General features: G+C 55.3%; 2 protein-coding genes and 1 long non-coding RNA gene across 4 annotated transcripts in view; 2 read left to right on the forward strand and 1 right to left on the reverse strand.

The window, feature by feature from the left end:
- Positions 1–726: 726 nt before the first annotated feature.
- Positions 727–10,069, forward strand: ARRDC1 (arrestin domain containing 1). The gene is made up of 8 exons (XM_030293054.1): positions 727–880; positions 6,873–6,983; positions 7,468–7,518; positions 7,619–7,773; positions 8,009–8,191; positions 8,289–8,465; positions 8,539–8,974; positions 9,051–10,069. Exons 1-8 carry the CDS (start codon positions 763–765, stop codon positions 9,113–9,115), a joined length of 1,296 nt encoding a protein of 431 aa, XP_030148914.1. The 5' UTR covers positions 727–762; the 3' UTR covers positions 9,116–10,069.
- Positions 8,856–12,498, reverse strand: LOC115499272. The gene is made up of 2 exons (XR_003964096.1): positions 11,487–12,498; positions 8,856–9,280 (listed from the first exon to the last, which is right to left on the reverse strand). It is a non-coding gene; the product is annotated as an uncharacterized LOC115499272 (long non-coding RNA).
- A 253-nt stretch (positions 12,499–12,751) lies between these two features.
- Positions 12,752–17,600, forward strand: part of EHMT1 (euchromatic histone lysine methyltransferase 1) — a 150,900-nt gene continuing 146,051 nt past the window's right edge. Inside the window, exon 1 of one of the 2 annotated variants that reach the window (XM_030292603.1) lies at positions 12,752–12,797. In XM_030292603.1, coding sequence (XP_030148463.1) covers positions 12,777–12,797 — 21 coding nt within the window. In that variant the 5' untranslated portion in view covers positions 12,752–12,776. The remainder of the gene's footprint in view (positions 12,798–17,600) is intronic. The other variant, XM_030292604.1, reaches the window with a different exon arrangement.

Below are 17,600 nucleotides of genomic sequence, written 5' to 3' on the forward strand. Positions count from 1 at the left end.
GCGGGGCTCCCTCACGGGTCCTCCGTCCCCCACAGTCCCCGCTCCACAGGGACCTCTCAGAGAGGGTAGGTCAGAGGAGGTCCCACTCCCATCCCCGTCCCGGGGCGCCGCTCTCGAGCCTGGGGTGCCCGGACAGCCCGGCACCTCCGCCGGAGGCTCGCTACCCAGCGACGCCGCCACCCGCACAGGTGTGCGCGGCCCCCATGGGGATCGCCCGGCTCTCCGCCGCGCGCCACCCAGCCATCCCGCACGGGGCCCGCCCCCCGTGACGTCCTTCCGCCGAGCGACGCGGGACCGCCCTCCGCAGCGAGCCCGCAGCGACCGGGCGGAGGCTGGGGAGGGGGCACCGGCCCGGCCCGCCCCTCGGCAGGTGAGCGGGCCGCGCTCCCCGGGGCCACCAGGGGGCGCCCGCGCGCCGGGTTCCCGCGAGCCGCGCCGTTATCCACCCCGCGGGCGGGCCAGCGTGGCGGGCGGGGAGGGCAGAGGCAGGGAGTTGGTGGTGGAGAGGAGGGGGAAGAGGCGGAGGACGGACCCTGGCAGGGCTCGGTGAAGGGCCGAGGAAGGCTGGAGCCCGGGGGCCGGGGGAAGAGCCGGCAGAAGAGGACCCTGGAGCTGGGGGCTGGCCGGGGAGGGTCGGGGGGCGGGCACAGGGGAGTGGGCGGGTCCGGCGGGGAGGGTCGGGGGCGGGGCCGGGAAGGCGGGGCTCGTAGCGCGGCGGCGGGAGGGGGCATCAGTGCGCGGCCGCCCGGCCAGGGCGGCGGCATGGGGCGGGTGCAGCTCTTCGAGGTCTGCCTGAGCCACGGCCGCGTCGTCTACAGCCCTGGAGAACCGCTGGCGGGGGCCGTGCGCGTGCGTCTGGGGGCGCCGTTGCCCTTCCGAGGTGGGAGCGGGGTCCCCTCGGGGGAGGGCCGGGCCGGCGGGGCTCAGGTGGCTGCGCAGCACCTGCGGCAGGGCCGGGGCTCCCGGAAGCGGCAGCCCGTGGCACTGGGGCCTGGACCCGCGGAGCCTGTGGCGCCACCTGCCGCCCCCTCCCTTAGTCTCCCGCCGGCCTTGGGAGCCTTGGGCCCCGCCGGCTGCGGGGAGGACTAGGGTGCGGCCAGCCGGGCGGCGCAGAGCCGCCGGGGTGGGTGGCTGGTGGCAGTGGGGGCGGAGCAGGGAGGCCCGGGTGGCCCAGTCCTTCCGCATCTGCCCTTCCTGTTCTCTCCTCCTAGGGTCGGCTAGAGTCGGGGGCAGGGGTTTAGATCCTGCCCACCTTGCCGAAGGCCACTCTGACTTGGATGCATGCACGCCCCCGACCCTCCCTGCCAGTTCTGCAGGGTCCGCTGGGCCCCGCCCCTGCTGGGCCCTCACCTGGAGCCCGGCCCACGTTGGGCTTTCTCTCCCCACATGCCCAGGCCCCTGGCGCAGGCCCTCCCTCCTCGCGGTCCCGCGGCATACCCGCTTCCACCCAGGCTGAGGTTTGGCCTTGTGAGCTGGGAGGGTCTTGCTCATCCCTCCGTGACCCAGGCGTTCAGCCCAGTGAGCGTCTAGGAGCTGAACCCGAGCCCTGCTAGCCGGTCCTTTGCTCGCACAGGCATTTGGGACTTTGGGACTGGAAGTTAGCTTGCTGCTGCGGTCATCCCTAGGGCTCTCTGCAGGTGCTGGCCTTATCTGCCATCTGAGGTATGGACAGGGCTCTGGATGGGACTTCAGCGTTCAGCCCTCAGGGTGCAGTGAGCAAAGCTGCAGCCCCGGGGCCTCTATGCCCGATCAGTGGCTCTGAGTGCAAGGCTGTGTGTGAGGGTGTTCCTGCTGGGGTGCTTCTCCACCTTGGCGTGCTTGGCCAAAACCATAGCCGTCAGGCATCGCTCTGGACCTTGATCCTCTGGGCGTTAGTGTGGTTGACTGCTCAGTGCTTCTGGTGCCTACTGAGGACTGAGAGCCACTGCCCACCTTTCTGGGCAGCTGCTGCCCCTGTCCTGGATGGGTCTGACCCTTGACGTTTCTGTGTTTGAGGCCACATGGCTCTAGAAAGAAACTGAGTGGGTGTAGATGCTTCTGGTCAGGTGTCTGGCCTAGTGGGGCCTCCCCCTGATGACTGTTGTCTCCTTTCTTGTCTCCTTAGTTGGAGTTTGGAGTTTGAGTGGGGGTAGTTATGTTTGTGGCAGGGGGCCCTGTGACAGTGCAGCCCTTCCCTGGGGCACAAGTGACAGGTGAGAGGTGTCATGGGGCTGAGGGAGAGCCCAGGGTGCAGGAAGGAGGGGCAGGCTTGTGGCTGGGGGGACAACCACTGTGAGACCCCATGCAGAGCTCACTGCCTCGCTCATCCGCCCAGTCATGTTCCCATAGCAAACACACCGTTACTGACTAGAGCAAAGGGATGGCCTGGCCTGGGCAGAGCCCCCAGCAACCATGTGATAGGGGAGATGTGGGTGAATGGACAGGGCATAGGATACCAAGGGAGCCCCTGGTGATGGTCCTGATGGTGAATGTACTAGCCGAGCCCCTGATTAGGAGAGGGAAGATGGGGGTATCGGCCAAAAAGCAGATGGATAGTGACTTCAAGCCAGAGGGGTTATTCTTCAGATTGTCCCCAGGGGCCTAGATGGAATGTGGGTGCTGGGGCTGCTCTAAGGCTTCCTCTAGCCCTAGCTGGGTGTGGAAAAGGCAAGGCTGTGGTTCTTTCATTCTTTAAAAAAAATCTTTTTTAATGATTATTTATTTTGAGATAGAGACAGAGCATGAACGGGGGGAGGGTCAGAGAGAGAGGGAGACACAGAATCAGGCTCCAGGCTCTGAGCTGTCAGCACAGAGCCCGACGCGGGGCTTGAACTCAGGGACCGTGAAATCACGACCTGAGCGGAAGTCGGACGCTTAACCGACTGAGCCATGCAGGCGCCCCATTTAAAAAAACTTTTTTGGGGCGCCTGGGTGGCTCAGTCGGTTGAGCGTCCGACTTCGGCTCAGGTCGTGATCTCGCAGTCCGTGAGTTCGAGCCCCGCGTCAGGCTCTGTGCTGACGGCTCAGAGCCTGGAGCCTGTTTCAGATTCTGTGTCTCCCTCTCTCTGACCCTCCCCCATTCATCTCTGTCTCTCTCTGTCTCAAAAATAAATAAAGGTTAAAAAAAACAATTAAAAAAAACCCAACAAACTTTTTTTTTAAATGTTTACTTATTTTTGAGACAGAGAGAGACCAAGCATGAACGGGGGAGGGTCAGAGAGAGAGGGAGACACAGAATCTGAAGCATCTTTCATCTTAAGATACCTGTTCAGCTCCTGTTACCAGCCAGTGATGCAACAGGGAGGCCCTCCACCCCTCTGGGAGGACATGGAGGTGGCGAGGACAGCAGGTCTTTCCTGGGGGGCTCCTAGTCTTACCCACTAAATACTTGTCTGAGGAGGGACAGTGATGATTTGCACTTCAGCTATGAGGGCACTGGCTGTCCTCAGAGCTACTGTAGAAAGCTGGGGAAGGAACCGGTTTCCTGGAGCCCAAGTCCAGCTGAGCCTGAGGCTGGGGGTCACACGGGGGTGCACTCTTTTCTGGCATTGAGGGAGGGTGGTACCCAGACGACAGCAGTGGTCAGCTCCCAGCTCTGTCAGTTCCCTGAGCTGTCACTGCAGGCCAGACACTATTCTCCCCACCTCCCGTGGACCAACTCTATAAACCTCCAGAGCAACCCTGAGAGGTGGGCACCATTATTATTGTCATGTTTCAGATTTGGACACAGGACAGACAGAAGTGCCTCACAGGCCAGAGCTTTAGTGAAAAGATGTGGCAAAAGGTGGGCTGCTGTGGATTTGTGGGAGCTGGTGGAGGTGGGCGAGACCTTTGGGACCAGAATGAAGAGTGATGGCAGGTGTTGCAAGGGAGGAGGGCTACTGGACGGGGGAGGGCTGGCTGGGGAGGAAAGTTCTAGAAGTCTCTCTGGAACACAGTCCAGATGTTCCTTAGAGAACTGGAGCAGCCCCAGACCCACTGTTAGAACTGAAACACTTTTATTTATTTTTTTTTTATTTTTATTTTTTTTAATTTTTTTTTTTTCAACGTTTATTTATTTTTGGGACAGAGAGAGACAGAGCATGAACGGGGGAGGGGCAGAGAGAGAGGGAGACACAGAATCGGAAACAGGCTCCAGGCTCCGAGCCATCAGCCCAGAGCCCGACGCGGGGCTCGAACTCACGGACCGTGAGATCGTGACCTGGCTGAAGTCGGACGCTTAACCGACTGCGCCACCCAGGCGCCCCAGAACTGAAACACTTTTAAACCTAGATGGTACAGCAGGGCTTGTTTCTGTGTGGCAGAGGCTGTCCCTTACCAGAACATACCTCCCCTGTCCTGTGGCTGTGCTGCCACCCATCACACTGGTGATGGTCGTGGTCACCTGCGGGAGCAGATCCCCCCCTGCAGGAGGTGGGAGGGACAAGCCTGCTGTGTGTATCTGTCCCCTGCACCTCCATTGTTCTCCTGTGGAGGGGAGTGCACAGGAACAGGCTGTTTGACTCCAAGACAGTGATTGGAAGCTGCTCGTTCAGGCGAGGTCTCTGAAGAGGCTTAGGCATGTGTGCAAAAAGAGGCTCTTTGCCTGCACATTGGGGAGGTCCTAGAACTTGCCCCCCACCCGGAATACCCCAAGGGTCGATTTGATGCTGTTTGTTTTTCTAGGGTCAGGTGACCCCATGGCTTGTTCACCGGAATTCTGGGGGCCAAGTTCAGTCTGGGTGGGTGACTGTTTTAACCATCCTGCTGTTGGACGTGGGCTATGCCTAGATAGTCCTCGGTACCAGCATTGCTCGAAGCTCTTGGGTAGCTAGGGTGGATTCTTTTTTTTTTTTTAATGTGTATTTATTTTTGAGGGAGAGCACAAGTAGGGAATGGGCAGACAGAGAGGGGGACAGAAGATCTGAGGCAGGCTCTGGGCTGACAGCAGTGAGCCCGATATGGGGCTTGAACTCACAAACTGTGAGATCATGACCTGAGCCGAAGTCGGACTCTCATCCGATTGAACCACCCAGGTGCCCTATAGGGTGGATTCTAAGAACTGTTGAGTCCCCTGGTATGTGTGTGTAAGATCACAGCAGATCTTCCTGGTGCTTTTTCAGGGCCCCTGTAGTAGCCTACAGTTTGATCACCATAAAGGAGTGTGTTTTCCGTCTCCTAACATGTGTCAAAATATTTAATATCTGCCAGTCTGATGGGTTAAAATGGTAACTCATATGAGCCTCTCTGATTTCCACTGAGGTTGGACGTCTGTTCTTGTCTGTTTCTATGTAAAAGTTTCTACATAACAAGTCACTCCTAAGTCAAGTTGTTTAAAATGACCATCTTACTATGACCCACAGTGCTGTGGATTAGGAATTTGGGCAGAGTGATTCTTCAGCTGTGTGTGCCATCCATTGGGGTCACTTATCGGTTTTCAGCTGGCACTGGGCCAATCTGGGGACCACTTAACTCCTTCTGGCACACTGTGCTGGTCCCAGCGTTCGTAGGACAGCCAGATTCAAGGGAGAGTGCACCCCCTCCATGGGGAGTGTTAAAGTTATGTGGCATCTGGAATTGTCACACTTCCCGTCCTTGTTCTGTTCACTCCCCTGTCGTGTTTCTCTTGGGCTGTGTTGGTCTATAGGAGCATCACTGATGTCCCAGATTTCTGGGGTGGGAACAATTCTGGGTCTGGCCCTAGGAAGGGATGGCTGATGGAGTGTGGATTAGAAATCAGGATCCAGTCACAGGCAGTGCCAACAGGGGTGGAGGATGAGCCAAGGGTTCACGGTGGGGGGAAAGCCCGGTGCTCTGTGGATGGCTAACAGGAGGCCTGTTTGGCAGGATGGAGTCAGCCTGGGGAGACATGAACATGGCTGGTGTGGCTGGCTCCTGGCCCTGGACACTTGGGATACCAGGTTCCTCCTGCCTGGTGGCTCTGTCAGGAGGCTGTCAGATTCTGAGTCACCTTGCCCTCACTGGACCATCGAGTTGGGAGGAAGAGGAGGGGCTGGGCAGGGAGGCTAACATCTTGGCCTTGTCTCAACACGGGGCAGGGAAAGAAGTGGAGCTGCCAGGAGTGAGAGTCACGGAGCTCCCAGCCCCTCTGCTTGGTTCTCCAGCCGTGCTGTCTTCTTGGTTGTCCAGCCACAGCCTGTGACACCATAGTGGTCTCTGGGCATATGTCCATTAGAGTGAGGAATTTGAGTTCCCGACCACAGAAAGGTGGGGTGACCTGTGCTTCTGGTCTGGGTGCTTCCACAGGAGAGTCGGGGAGAGGACGGAACCATCTCTTGATGTTGAAAACCAGTCCTCCTGGGCAGCACTGGTCCAGGAAGTCAAGGGTGTCCTCACCTGCCAGTGTGCCAGACTGTTGGGTACCTTATCTGCTCAGGCAGGTCTGACCACATTCCTGTGTCATGAGGGTGAGCAGTTAGTTTCCTGGAGCATAAAGGGGTGCCTCCCAGCCTAGCTGACTTGCCTGTGAGGCAGCAGGAAGTAGGGTTGGAGGTCAGCGGCTCCCATGGGCTTCTGTTCATCATTGGTGTCCCAAGCATGCCCTATAGGCAGCTAAGTCTTCACAGGTCTGGTGGGCCCAGGGGTGGCTGGGAACAGAGATTAGCAGGCTGGGGTTGTCCAGGTGTCATCTGAGTGACCACTGGGGCCTTCCTGTTCTGGGCTTCAGGGCAGATGTAACTCTGTGCCTCATTGCCGTGGGAGCACTGTACTGGGAGTACTGCAAGATGGAGGATGGACAGGAGGCATCCTCTGGAGAGCAGCAGGCCACTTGCTGGCCTGCCTATGTCCCAGCACCCTTTAGTGCTGCAAGTCCTACCTAAGTCTCTGTGGTGGGGGCAGGGAGGGGTCGAGGACAGTAGCTGGCTGGGACTCACGCCATCCCCCCCTTGCAGCCATCCGAGTGACCTGCATGGGTTCCTGCAGGGTGTCCAACAAGGCCAATGATGCAGCGTGGGTAGTGGAGGAGGGCTACTTCAACAGTGCGCTGTCGCTGGCTGACAAGGGTGAGTTTGGGAGACTGTACTTGGCCTCACTGTGTATAGTGACCCCGCCCACGGCAGACCTTGGTTGAGCGTGGGGCCCATCTGTCCACCCTACCTCCCCATCAGGCTCTGGGACCCCCGTGCTGGCTCACCCTCTAGCGCTACTTGGCATCCTGATGTATTTCTCTCCCCGTCAGGCTCTGGGTATTGCCTGATAGGGGTTGGGTGGCTGAAGGGGGCCAGTTCCTTCTTGATTTGGGTGGGCTCTGGCTCCTGGAACAGCCCCATCTCCCTTTCCTGTTCAAGCCAAGATCTTGCATCACTTCCTTTGCCCAGGCTGCAGCCCGTTGCTGCTGTCGTGCCTGGACTCAGAGGCTGGGAGACCCAGTAGCCAGAGTCCGTGTGAGCTGGTCAGCTGCAGGGCCTGCTTCCAACCTGTGTCCTGTGGTGTCACCTCAAGGCTCCTGAGCCCCCTCTCCCCTACACCCCCCTCCTGTCTCTGCAGGAAGCCTGCCCGCTGGAGAGCACAACTTCCCCTTTCAGTTCCTGCTTCCTGGTAAGAGCCCAGCCTTGCCTGGCCAGGCCTCTTGGTGACAGTTGGTGGACAGGAGGTGGGGCAGGGGGCAGTTGGGTGCCATTCCCTGCTCTCTCTCCAGCCACAGCGCCAACGTCCTTTGAAGGCCCTTTTGGGAAGATTGTACACCAGGTGCGGGCCACCATCGACACACCACGTTTTTCCAAGGATCACCAGTGCAGCCGTGTGTTCTATATCTTGAGCCCCCTGAATCTGAACAGCATCCCTGACATCGAGGTGAGGATGGAGCGGTGGTCTCCTGGGTGGTCCCCACCTTTGCCGGATGTCCTGTCCTCAACTAAGATGAGGTGGCCGGGATCTAGAAGAGCAGCAGCCTCTCTGTCCCGAGCTAACTGGGCTGTGTCTGGGGGGCAGGGGATAGCAGGGCACAGTGGGCTCGTTCAGCGAGAGGCCTTAGGGATCTAGGCTGCCCACGCCCACCAAACCCCCTCACTACTGCCCTCCCCTCAAGCAACCCAACGTGGCCTCCACCACCAAGAAGTTCTCCTACAAGCTGGTGAAGACGGGCAGCGTGGTCCTCACCGCCAGCACCGACCTCCGTGGCTACGTGGTGGGCCAGGTGCTGCGGCTGCAGGCTGACATCGAGAACCAGTCAGGCAAGGACACCAGCCCTGTGGTAGCCAGTCTGCTGCAGGTCAGAGTCCCCTCTGACTGTCAGGGCCTGTCCCCATGGGACCAGAGGAGGGGTAGGTGCCTGGCCTGCCCAGGCTCACAGGCCGGCCCTTCCCCAGAAAGTATCCTACAAGGCCAAGCGCTGGATCTATGATGTGCGGACCATCGCAGAGGTAGAGGGTGCGGGTGTCAAGGCCTGGAGGCGGGCGCAGTGGCAAGAGCAGATCCTCGTGCCTGCCCTGCCCCAGTCAGCCCTGCCAGGTTGCAGCCTTATCCACGTGGACTACTACTTGCAGGTGCTGGGGGTTGGAGGGAGCGGGGTGGGAAGGGGGGGCAGGTGGCCTAGCCTCACTCTCCCATCCTCCCCAGGTCTCCCTGAAGGTGCCTGAAGCCACCGTGACCCTTCCTGTCTTCATCGGCAATATTGCTGTGAACCACGCCCCGCTGAGCCCCCGGCCAGGCCCAGGGCTGCCTCCTGGGGCCTCAATCCCGGTGGTGCCCTCCGCACCGCCCCAGGAGGAGGCGGAGGCTGCGGCCAGCAGCCCCCACTTTGCAGACGCAGTCTCCCTCTCCACGAAGAGCCACTCACAACAGCAGTCACTACCTGCCACCTTCGGCTCTGTGCCTGCTGCCCCTGAGCCCCGCCCTCAGGATGGCAGCCCTGCTCCCCACCCACTGCCCCCTCCCTTGTGCATCTCTACCGGTGCCACTGTTCCCTACTTTGCAGAGGGTTCAGGAGGGCCAGTGCCCACCACCAGTACCTTGATCCTGCCCCCAGAATACAGCTCATGGGGTTATCCCTATGGTGAGTGAGAGGCCTGGGGTCTGGCTGGGGGAGAGGGCCCCAGGAGCCCCTTGCAGACTTTGCTCTTTCCCCGCAGAGGCCCCGCCATCCTATGAGCAGAGCTGTGGCGGTGCAGATCCCAGCCTGACGCCCGGGAGCTGACCCTGTGCCGCCTTTTCCGGGTGGGCTGACCTCTGCCCTGGGACCGGGCGCCCAGGGCCTCGTGCCTTTGCTCCTGGCCTGGCCCGGCGCACTCAGGACCTGCTGCTGCCCGGCCGTTCCTCGCAGCCTCCGCCTCGGGATCAGCCTCTCCCCGGGGACTGGGGCCTAGAGAGATGGAGTGTAAATAAAGCGCTTCATTTGTAGAGCTGGGCACAGGCCGGCCTCTCTGGCGCCCTCCTCCAGCTCAGTGCGCGGCGGCCTAACCCTGGGGGCCTTCCTAGGCGCGCGCCCTCCTCCTGGCCCCGCCCCTCCCGGGCACGCGCCCCCCAGGCCCTGCCCCTCTCTTGGTTTTGGGCTCCCGGCTTCTGGGTCTCCCAGTCCCTTCCTGGGCGCGTGCCCCTCTCCTCGGTTATGGGCCCATCCTTCCTGGTGCCTAGGGCTGGAAGACAGGCTGGGGGAGCGGGACCAACCAGCGTGGGCCGGTTAACTTCAACTCGGGCCCGGCTGGCCTTCGCTTTTATGGTTAGGCTTAAGGATGTGCCCTTTAAGCTGGGCTTGCATGTCTGGGGCCTTGGCATTAATTTAAAATGTATTTGTAACGTGGGGAGATCACCCCTGTTCCGTTTGATTGTCACAAACCTTGGACTTTCCCCTCTAGCACCCATCATTCCAGGGGGAGGGGCTCAGACCTCCTTGTCAGAGGAAATCCCTTGGGGGATGAGGAGGAGGGCTTGCCCAAGCCTCTGCCTCTTGTGCTATTCCCTTATCCTTGGCCTCAAGTCTCAAGTCCCTGCTGTTATCACTGCTACTCTGGCTGTGAGGGATACTGTTGCTCCCCTCTCATCCAAGTGTGAACACAAGGCCAAGGCCACACCTGCTCCTGAGGTCCCCTTCAAATGCCTGTTGTCTAGGATCCAAGGAACCCAAGAACAAATAAAAACCGGGTTCGGAAGAGCAACGTTTACCAAAGGGACATCTGCAGATGTTCCAGGGCTGAGGGGAGGGTCTGTAAATGCCCAACGGGGCCAATGATTGTGGACTGTGCTTTAGGAAATAATGGAGGTGTGGTTAAGATAAGACTTTGGGTTCAAATTCCCTATCTGCCATATGGTGAGGGAGTTGACTGGATAGGTGTCTGTTACCTTAATCTAGAAGACATTTATGGGATTATGAGAAGACATATTGAGCCCCTGCCCATTTACTTCTTGTACACTTAACAGTCCAGAAGTGCAAAATTTGGGCCTGGTGACCTAGCTGTCATTCTCCAGTTCGGGCTTCCACTCCTGTGTCCATAGTGGCCACTCCAGATTTCACCATCACCCAGTTTACTGGGCCTGCACCTCTAACTTCTTGGGGGGGGGGGGGTATAGGCTGGGAAGTAGATTCTATCATTTGTGCAAACATCCACCCAGCTACCTTTGACAGTTGGAAATGTGCTCTTTAGTCAGGTAGCCACGTACCCAGCTAAAACGTTACTATTTGTTGGACAAGGAGAGGATAAACATTGGAGGAAAGCTCAAAATATGCCACGAGGAGGATAATCTGCAAACCATCTGTTAGTGGTAGCCTCATAGTTGAAAATGTGCCTGGGTTTCAATCCTGTCTCTGCCTCTCAACAGTCAGGTAGTCTTGAGGGCACTCAACTCTTTTGCTTTGGTTTCCTCACTCAGAACGTGGGTAAGAGTCTTGCCTCTCAGGACTGATGTGATGGTTCACATGGCATGTGTTAAAAACTGCACTTAACATAAATGATCAATGATCATACAAGGATAGGGTGGGTTGGGCTGACAGAGCAAAACGGGAGCATATCCTACTTCTGACGCATTGACTTATGGTCAGTGTTTGCCTGGTAAAGGATTTTTTCTCCACATCTTATTCACTCAACAAATATTTATTTTTTTCTCCTGCATGCCAAGCATTGTTATAAGCACTAAGGCGTACAAGATAAAAGTCCCTGACTTTCTGGACTTACATTTTAATGGGAAAGACTGACAATATAACAGTGGAGTGCCAAGGAATAAAATAAAGCAAGGAAGTTCTGGGGTGCAGTATTGTTTTCGGTAGGGAGGTAAGGGAAGGCTTTCCTGAAGAGGTGGTATTTGAGACCCAGCCATGGCAGAGAATTGAGCCACACATACCCGAGATAAAAGCGTTTCAGGGAAGGAACAGACTAGAGCCCAAGGCAGGAGTGGAGATGGAGAGTATGGTGCCAGAGTTAGGTGTGAGTGGAGGTGAGTTAAATTGGGCCGTACAGGTCATGACTACTCCCGAGCTTCCAGTCTTGAGGCTCCAAACAGTCAAGGGTCCCAAGCCTGTCAGGAGCTGACTGAGGTTGCCCCAAAGAAACAGGGAAGATTTCCTAGGTACTTACAGTCGTCCATTTCCTCCTTTGCACCTGTGTGACTGTCAGTGTCCACCTTAGTAGAGTAATTTTTCTGGCGTCCCATGAGAGTGAGCCCGCATGTGCAAGGGGGTGGAGCAGGTTAGCCTTCAACTCAGAGCCTCCTCAGTTCTTGTTGCAAAGACCGGTCAGAGAACCCCAGTTTCGGTCTATACATCTTTCTTCAACTGCCAGAAGATGATAGAATTCAGTCTGACCATGGGGGGCGGGGGGGTGGCGAAGCCAGTTTATGTGATGCTGTCCATGAAGGCGACTGGGTGTGCTGAGATCTTCCCCGTGCAAAACTGGGAGGCAGGCTGCTGGGTAGGTGCCGATTCAAGGAGCTTGGGGTGATCAGGGAGGCTGCCCAGGCTGGGAACACCTAACTGGAGAACCCCGTTCCAGACTGCGGGGGGCAGTCTTCCTCATTGGGACAATCCCCATTCTACCCCCAGCCTTCCAATCAGAACACTGTCCCCATCCAGAGCACACTTTCATAGCGGGCCACCTTCTCTAATCAGTGCATACTCTCCCACAGAAGAAACGGACCCTGGCCAGAGCACCCACCAGCTGTGACATTACCCCTAATCAGGGCACCTCTCCTAACCGAAGCACCCCAGACGGAGGCAAGTCTCCTCATTGAGACATCCTCCCAAAGTTGGGGCAATCCTCCCGTCGGAACATTCCCCTCCCCCCCATCGGGGCAGCCTTCTCAGTCGGCACACAGTCGGCACCCACTCCTAGCAGGACACCCCCCCCCCCCCCAGCCGGGGCACCCTCACCACCGGGCACAACCCGTAAACACCCTCTAGGTGGGCATTCACCCCGACCAAGACCCGCCCCACCATGCCGGGAATACCCTCGAACCCGGGCACCGCCCTAGGACGCAAGTCAGGATCCGCCTTCTGGGAAGGCCGACGGAATCAATGTGTGTCCGGGGTTAAAGGTCAGGGGTCCTTCTCCACCCCGGCCAGCCCCACCAGAATGCCCCACGTAGAAGGAAAAGATATTTGCGAAAACCGGAGGACGACGCTTGGCCGCCGCGACACCTCCGGAAGATCGCTGCGTCCGGCCCCGCCCCCCACCTCGCCCGCGCGCGTCGGGTTTCCGGTCGGCGCAGGCCCGCGCCACGGACCGCCGCACGCCGGGCTTGCAGTGCGCAGGTGCGGGCGCGGGCGCAGGCGCAGACGCGCGTAACCAGCCCCGCCCCGCCATGAGCCGCGAGGGCGCGGGCGGGGCGATGGCGCGCGGAGGGGCGGGGCCACGCTGCGGGCCCGGGCCATGGCCGCCGCCGATGCCGAGGTGAGGAGCGGGGCGGCGGGCCGGCGGCGGCGGGGGCGGCGGGCGCGGAGCCGGCGGGCGCGGAGCCGACGGGCGGGACGGGCGCACGGGCAGGCGGGGGCGCACGAGCCGGCGGGGGCCGGGCGGGCCCGCGCCTCCCCGCCGCCGCCGCCGCCGCGCCTCAGGCCGAGGCCGGGCCGAGGCCGCCGGCGTCCGGGCCGCGCCGCGCGGGGCGCGCTTTGTGCGGCCGGCTGGCGGGGGGCGGCCGGCGGGCGGGGGGCGGCGGGCGGGGGCGCGCGGTGAGGGCCGGCCGCCCGCGTCCGCGCCGCCGCCCCCGCGCGCCCCGGGCCTCGGCCGGGAGCCCCGCTGAAGGGGCGGAGGACAAAAGGGAAAGTGGGGCGAGCCGGCCAACTTCGCGGCGCGAGCCGAGGCGAGGCCGTCCGCTCCCGGCGCCTCTCCTGCGCCCCGCTGACCTTTCACTTTGTTCCGAATAGGATGGCACCGTCTTTAACGAAAAGTTGGCCGGCCCGGCGCGCTTCTCCCCAGACAATGCTGCCCAGCCCTGGCGGCTGTCAGAAGCAGGAATGCACGACTCCAGTTTATTTCTAAACAAACTGCCTAAACGGGCTTTGGATATAAAAAAGTTCCCATTCTCTTGTAAATGCTGTGTAGTCTTCCCTTTTGCTAATTCTCAAGGATAGTTTGTTTCCTAGCTTGTAGCAGCAGAGAAAGCAAACTCTTCTGAGATGGACCACTAGCTTCCCACTGAAGGGAAAAGCAAGCAGGAGGCAGTGTGCCCGTGGAAATGCAGAAATAGTGCGGTCTTCCGGCTGACATAAGGGACCGGTTTGGAAAAAAGTGGTGATCTAAAAGTTTTTCTCTGAAAGTACTTTCATGCGTGGTAACAAATGCGGAGACTTCTAAAGATCAGAAAGCAAAGGTGTAGTAAGGAGCTGATACGTTAACCTGGTGCAGAGTAGTGGATGGTCTTTTTATTCATCTTTTTCCTGCATTTTTGCGAGTGTTGATAGTAAGCTGGGGGGTGCAGGGAATTTTTGAAATTCAGTGCAAGGTGTGCTAATTGAATTCCTACCATACCTTCAAGGAATGTATTAGGCTCTGGACCAAGTGGGTAAATTAGTTAACTTTAAAAGTCACTTCCCAGTTTGTAGGAGAGAAGGTGTACAGTGATTGATGATATGTGTTGAGCGCTTGCTGTGCTTTGGGTAAGTTCTCTCATTTAGGTTTCCCTGCTCTGTGCAGCAGGTACTGTTATTTCCTGACTTAGAGGAGATTGAATGACTTGACCTAGTCAGTTATAGTACTCGCACTTTTTCGGTGTTTGGCACATAGTAGGTTTTTAATAAGTAATTGACGAGCAGGTGACCCCAGATGGCTCTCATTCCACAGGCAGCCTTGAATAGAGACCTTGACTGAACCAGTGATAATGACAGCCTATGTTCACTAAGCCCTTACCTGTGTCCCGTCCTGGTATAGTGCTTTGCATGAATTCACTCATTGAAGCCTAACCGCGATCTTCTGAGTTGGGTGCTGTTACATTCCTATTTGCAGGTGAAGAAACAGGCAGAGTGCATCCCAGGGTTTCAGAGCTTATCCCAAAGATGGATGCAGACAGTTTGGCCTGAGAGCCTGTGTTCATTGTTCATTTAAACATGTGCTGTATCTTTGGTGGTCCCTTTCCATCAATAACAGCTCTGGGTTTAGATTCATGATTTTAAGTGTTTATTGTGGAGGTGCGTGATAGGGTAAGGGGCCTTCTGGACGGTGGGTAGGCAAGGATCATCTATTGCCGCTAAATCTGGGCAGTGGTTACTGGATCAGGGTGGCCAAATGGTTACTGAATCAGGATTGACAAATGATTGAACCAGCAAAGTGAACACTTGAAACTTACCAAATTGCATGTTTATTCTTTTCTCTTTTTCTTGACCTAGAGAGAGAGTCACCACTTTTTCACGCTAAAGATTAGTGGAGTATATCCCCTGCCCCCATTTTGTTGATTAGTAAGTGGGGGCTCTTGGGATTTAATATGTATTCAGTATTGCCTAGGACCAGAGCACAGGGCAGTCACTTGACTTAAGGCTTTTGACCCAGGGATGTCACCTTTCAGCTGGAGGGCCTTCCCAGGCAGATTGTGTGCTTTCCTAGTAGAGTGCCTACTGTGTATCTCTTTCTTTATTATTTTTTATTTATTAAAAAAAATTTTTTTTAAAGCCTATTTCTTTTGAGAGAGAGAGAGACAAAGAGAACTCGAGTCGGGGAGGGACAGAGAGAGAGAGAGAGAGAGGGAGACTCGGAATCTGAAGCAGGCTCCAGGCTCCAAGCTGTCAGCACAGATCCCGACGTGGGGCTTGAACCCACAAACCATGAGATCATGACCTGACCTGAAGTTGGGCGCTTAACCGACTGAGCCACCATCCCTGTATCTCTTTCTTTAAACTTACTATTTTGTTAAAATAATCAGTGCATATGTACATAGTTTAAAAGTCAAATAATGCTTAGAGTGACTGCCTGGCTGACTCAGTCTCAAACGGTAGAGCATGCAATTCTTGATCTCAGGGTTGTGAGGTTGAGCCCATGTTGGGTGTTCCTACTTAGGAAAAAAAAATGAAGTTAAAATAAAAGTCAAATAGTGCTGAACAACATTTATAAAAAGCCACCCTCCTTCTCTCTTGCCTTTTTAGAGAGGCAGCAGCCACTTGAGTCTTTACCATTTACTTCAGGTATCTAAATAATATGCTTGTGTTGCCATATCTTCATTCACCAAGTTTAGGGGTTATTTGTTGGCTTCCAGTGACTGTAGATGAGGACTTCAGTTCTCTCATACCTTCTGTGTCTCATTCAGAAAACTCACAATTCTGGTTAGATTCACATCTAAAATCCTGTCTGTTAGGTTCACATCTAAAATTCTCAGTCTGTTCAAGTCATTATTGTGCCATGTGGAGCCAGGTAGTAAACCTACAACTGTTTTTCTTTTCTTTTCTTTTCTTTTCTTTTCTTTCTTGTTATTTCTTCTTTTCTTTTCTTTCTTTTCTTTTCTTTCCTTCCTTCCTTCCTTCCTTCCTTCCTTCCTTCCTTCCTTCCTTCCTTTTCTTTCTTCCTTCCTTCCTTTCTTTCTTTCTTTCTTTCTTTCTTTCTTTCTTAGATTTTATTTTTAAGTAATCTCTACACCCAGTGTGGAGAACTCACGACCCTGAGACTAAGAATCATGCAGTCCACCTGCTGAGCACCAGGCACCGTGTATTTCTTTTTTTTTTGTATATCCTGCAGCCTTCTTTCTTCCCTGGAGTTAATAATTGCCTTATTTTTCATTTGTCTGGTTTTCTTTGAACCTCAGAATAATGTTCTTGCACTTTCTATTCTGTAAAATGTTTCTCAATTTAAGTTTCCTCCATTTAGCCCAGTCAGATCACTGTTCAGTTCCTTGATGGTCCTGAGTCGCCCTGCCCAAGTCAGGATGCACTTGTTCTCTTGGCTTGGTGCACACTCTCATCCTGGAATTCTTCCTGTCATTCTTCAGTAATGACCCCCTTTCCCTGCATCTAATGTCTCCCCTCTGTGTGTTTACTCCCTAATGGTGGTGGAACACATTGCTCAGTAGTTTCCCAGGAATTTTTTGGGAGGCAGAGTTTTCAGACTTGCATGTCTGAAAAAGTACTTATTCTACCACTATAGTTAAAGAGTAAGTTTGGCTGGGTTTGGTGTTCCAGGTTGCAAGTAATTTTTAAGTTATCACTCTAGTGTCTTCTAGTTTTCATCATTGCTGTTGAGAAGTCCAGTGTGATTGTTATTCCTTTGGTTTTTTTTTCATTAAAATTTTTTTTCAATGTTTATTTTTGAGAGCGAGAAAGAGAAACAGAGCATGAGTGGGGGGAGGAGCAGAGAGAGATGGAGACACAGAATCTGAAGCAGGCTCCAGGCTCAGAGCTGTCAGCACAGAGCCTGACTCAGGGCTTGAACCCACCAGCTGTGAGATCATGACCTGAGCTGAAGTCAGATGCTCAACCGACTGGAGCCACCCAGGCACCCCTATTATTCCTTTGTAACCATTATTCCCCCACCCAATTTTTAGGATCATTGCATCCTTGATTTTCATAATTTCTATGATGTGCCTTAATTGTAGCCTTTTTTCATTTATCATGCAGGGCATTAAATAGCCCAAAATCTGGAGTTCGATGTCTTTTTGTTTATAGGAAATTTTGTATAATATATTTGAGCTACTCAGTTTAGTTTCTACCATTCATTTGAATGTTATAGCTCCTGTACTTAGTATTCTGATTTTTAAAAGCTATTTTCCTGGTCACATCTTGATCTTATTCTACCTTTTGGGAGCATTTTTGACTATTCTAATTCTTTCACAGAATTTTTAATTTCCCTTTTCATATTTACATATTATTCTCTTTTCCTTTTGTAATGATTCCTATTCTTGTTTAACGTATACAGTGATTGCTTAATTTTAGTTAAATTTCCTAGAGTACAGTTAAAATTTTTAATTTATGTTTTTATTTTGAGAGAGAGAGAGAGAGAGAGAGAGAGAGAGAGAGGGAGCGAGTGTGTGCAAATGGGGGAGGAGCAGAGGGAGAGAGAGCGCACATCTCAAGCAGGCTCCAGGCTGTCATCTTGGAGCCTGACATGGGCTCCATGCCACAAATTGTGAGACCATTACCCAAATGGAAATCAAGAGTCGGATGCTTAACCAACCGAGCCACCAAGTGCCCCTTAAAATATGTTTTTTTTTTTTTTTTCGTTTTATTTTTTATTTTTGGGACAGACAGAGACAGAGCATGAACGGGGGAGGGTCAGAGA

The sequence above is a fragment of the Lynx canadensis genome, chromosome D4 (assembly GCF_007474595.2).
Source record: "Lynx canadensis isolate LIC74 chromosome D4, mLynCan4.pri.v2, whole genome shotgun sequence".
Classification (NCBI taxonomy): domain Eukaryota; kingdom Metazoa; phylum Chordata; class Mammalia; order Carnivora; family Felidae; genus Lynx; species Lynx canadensis.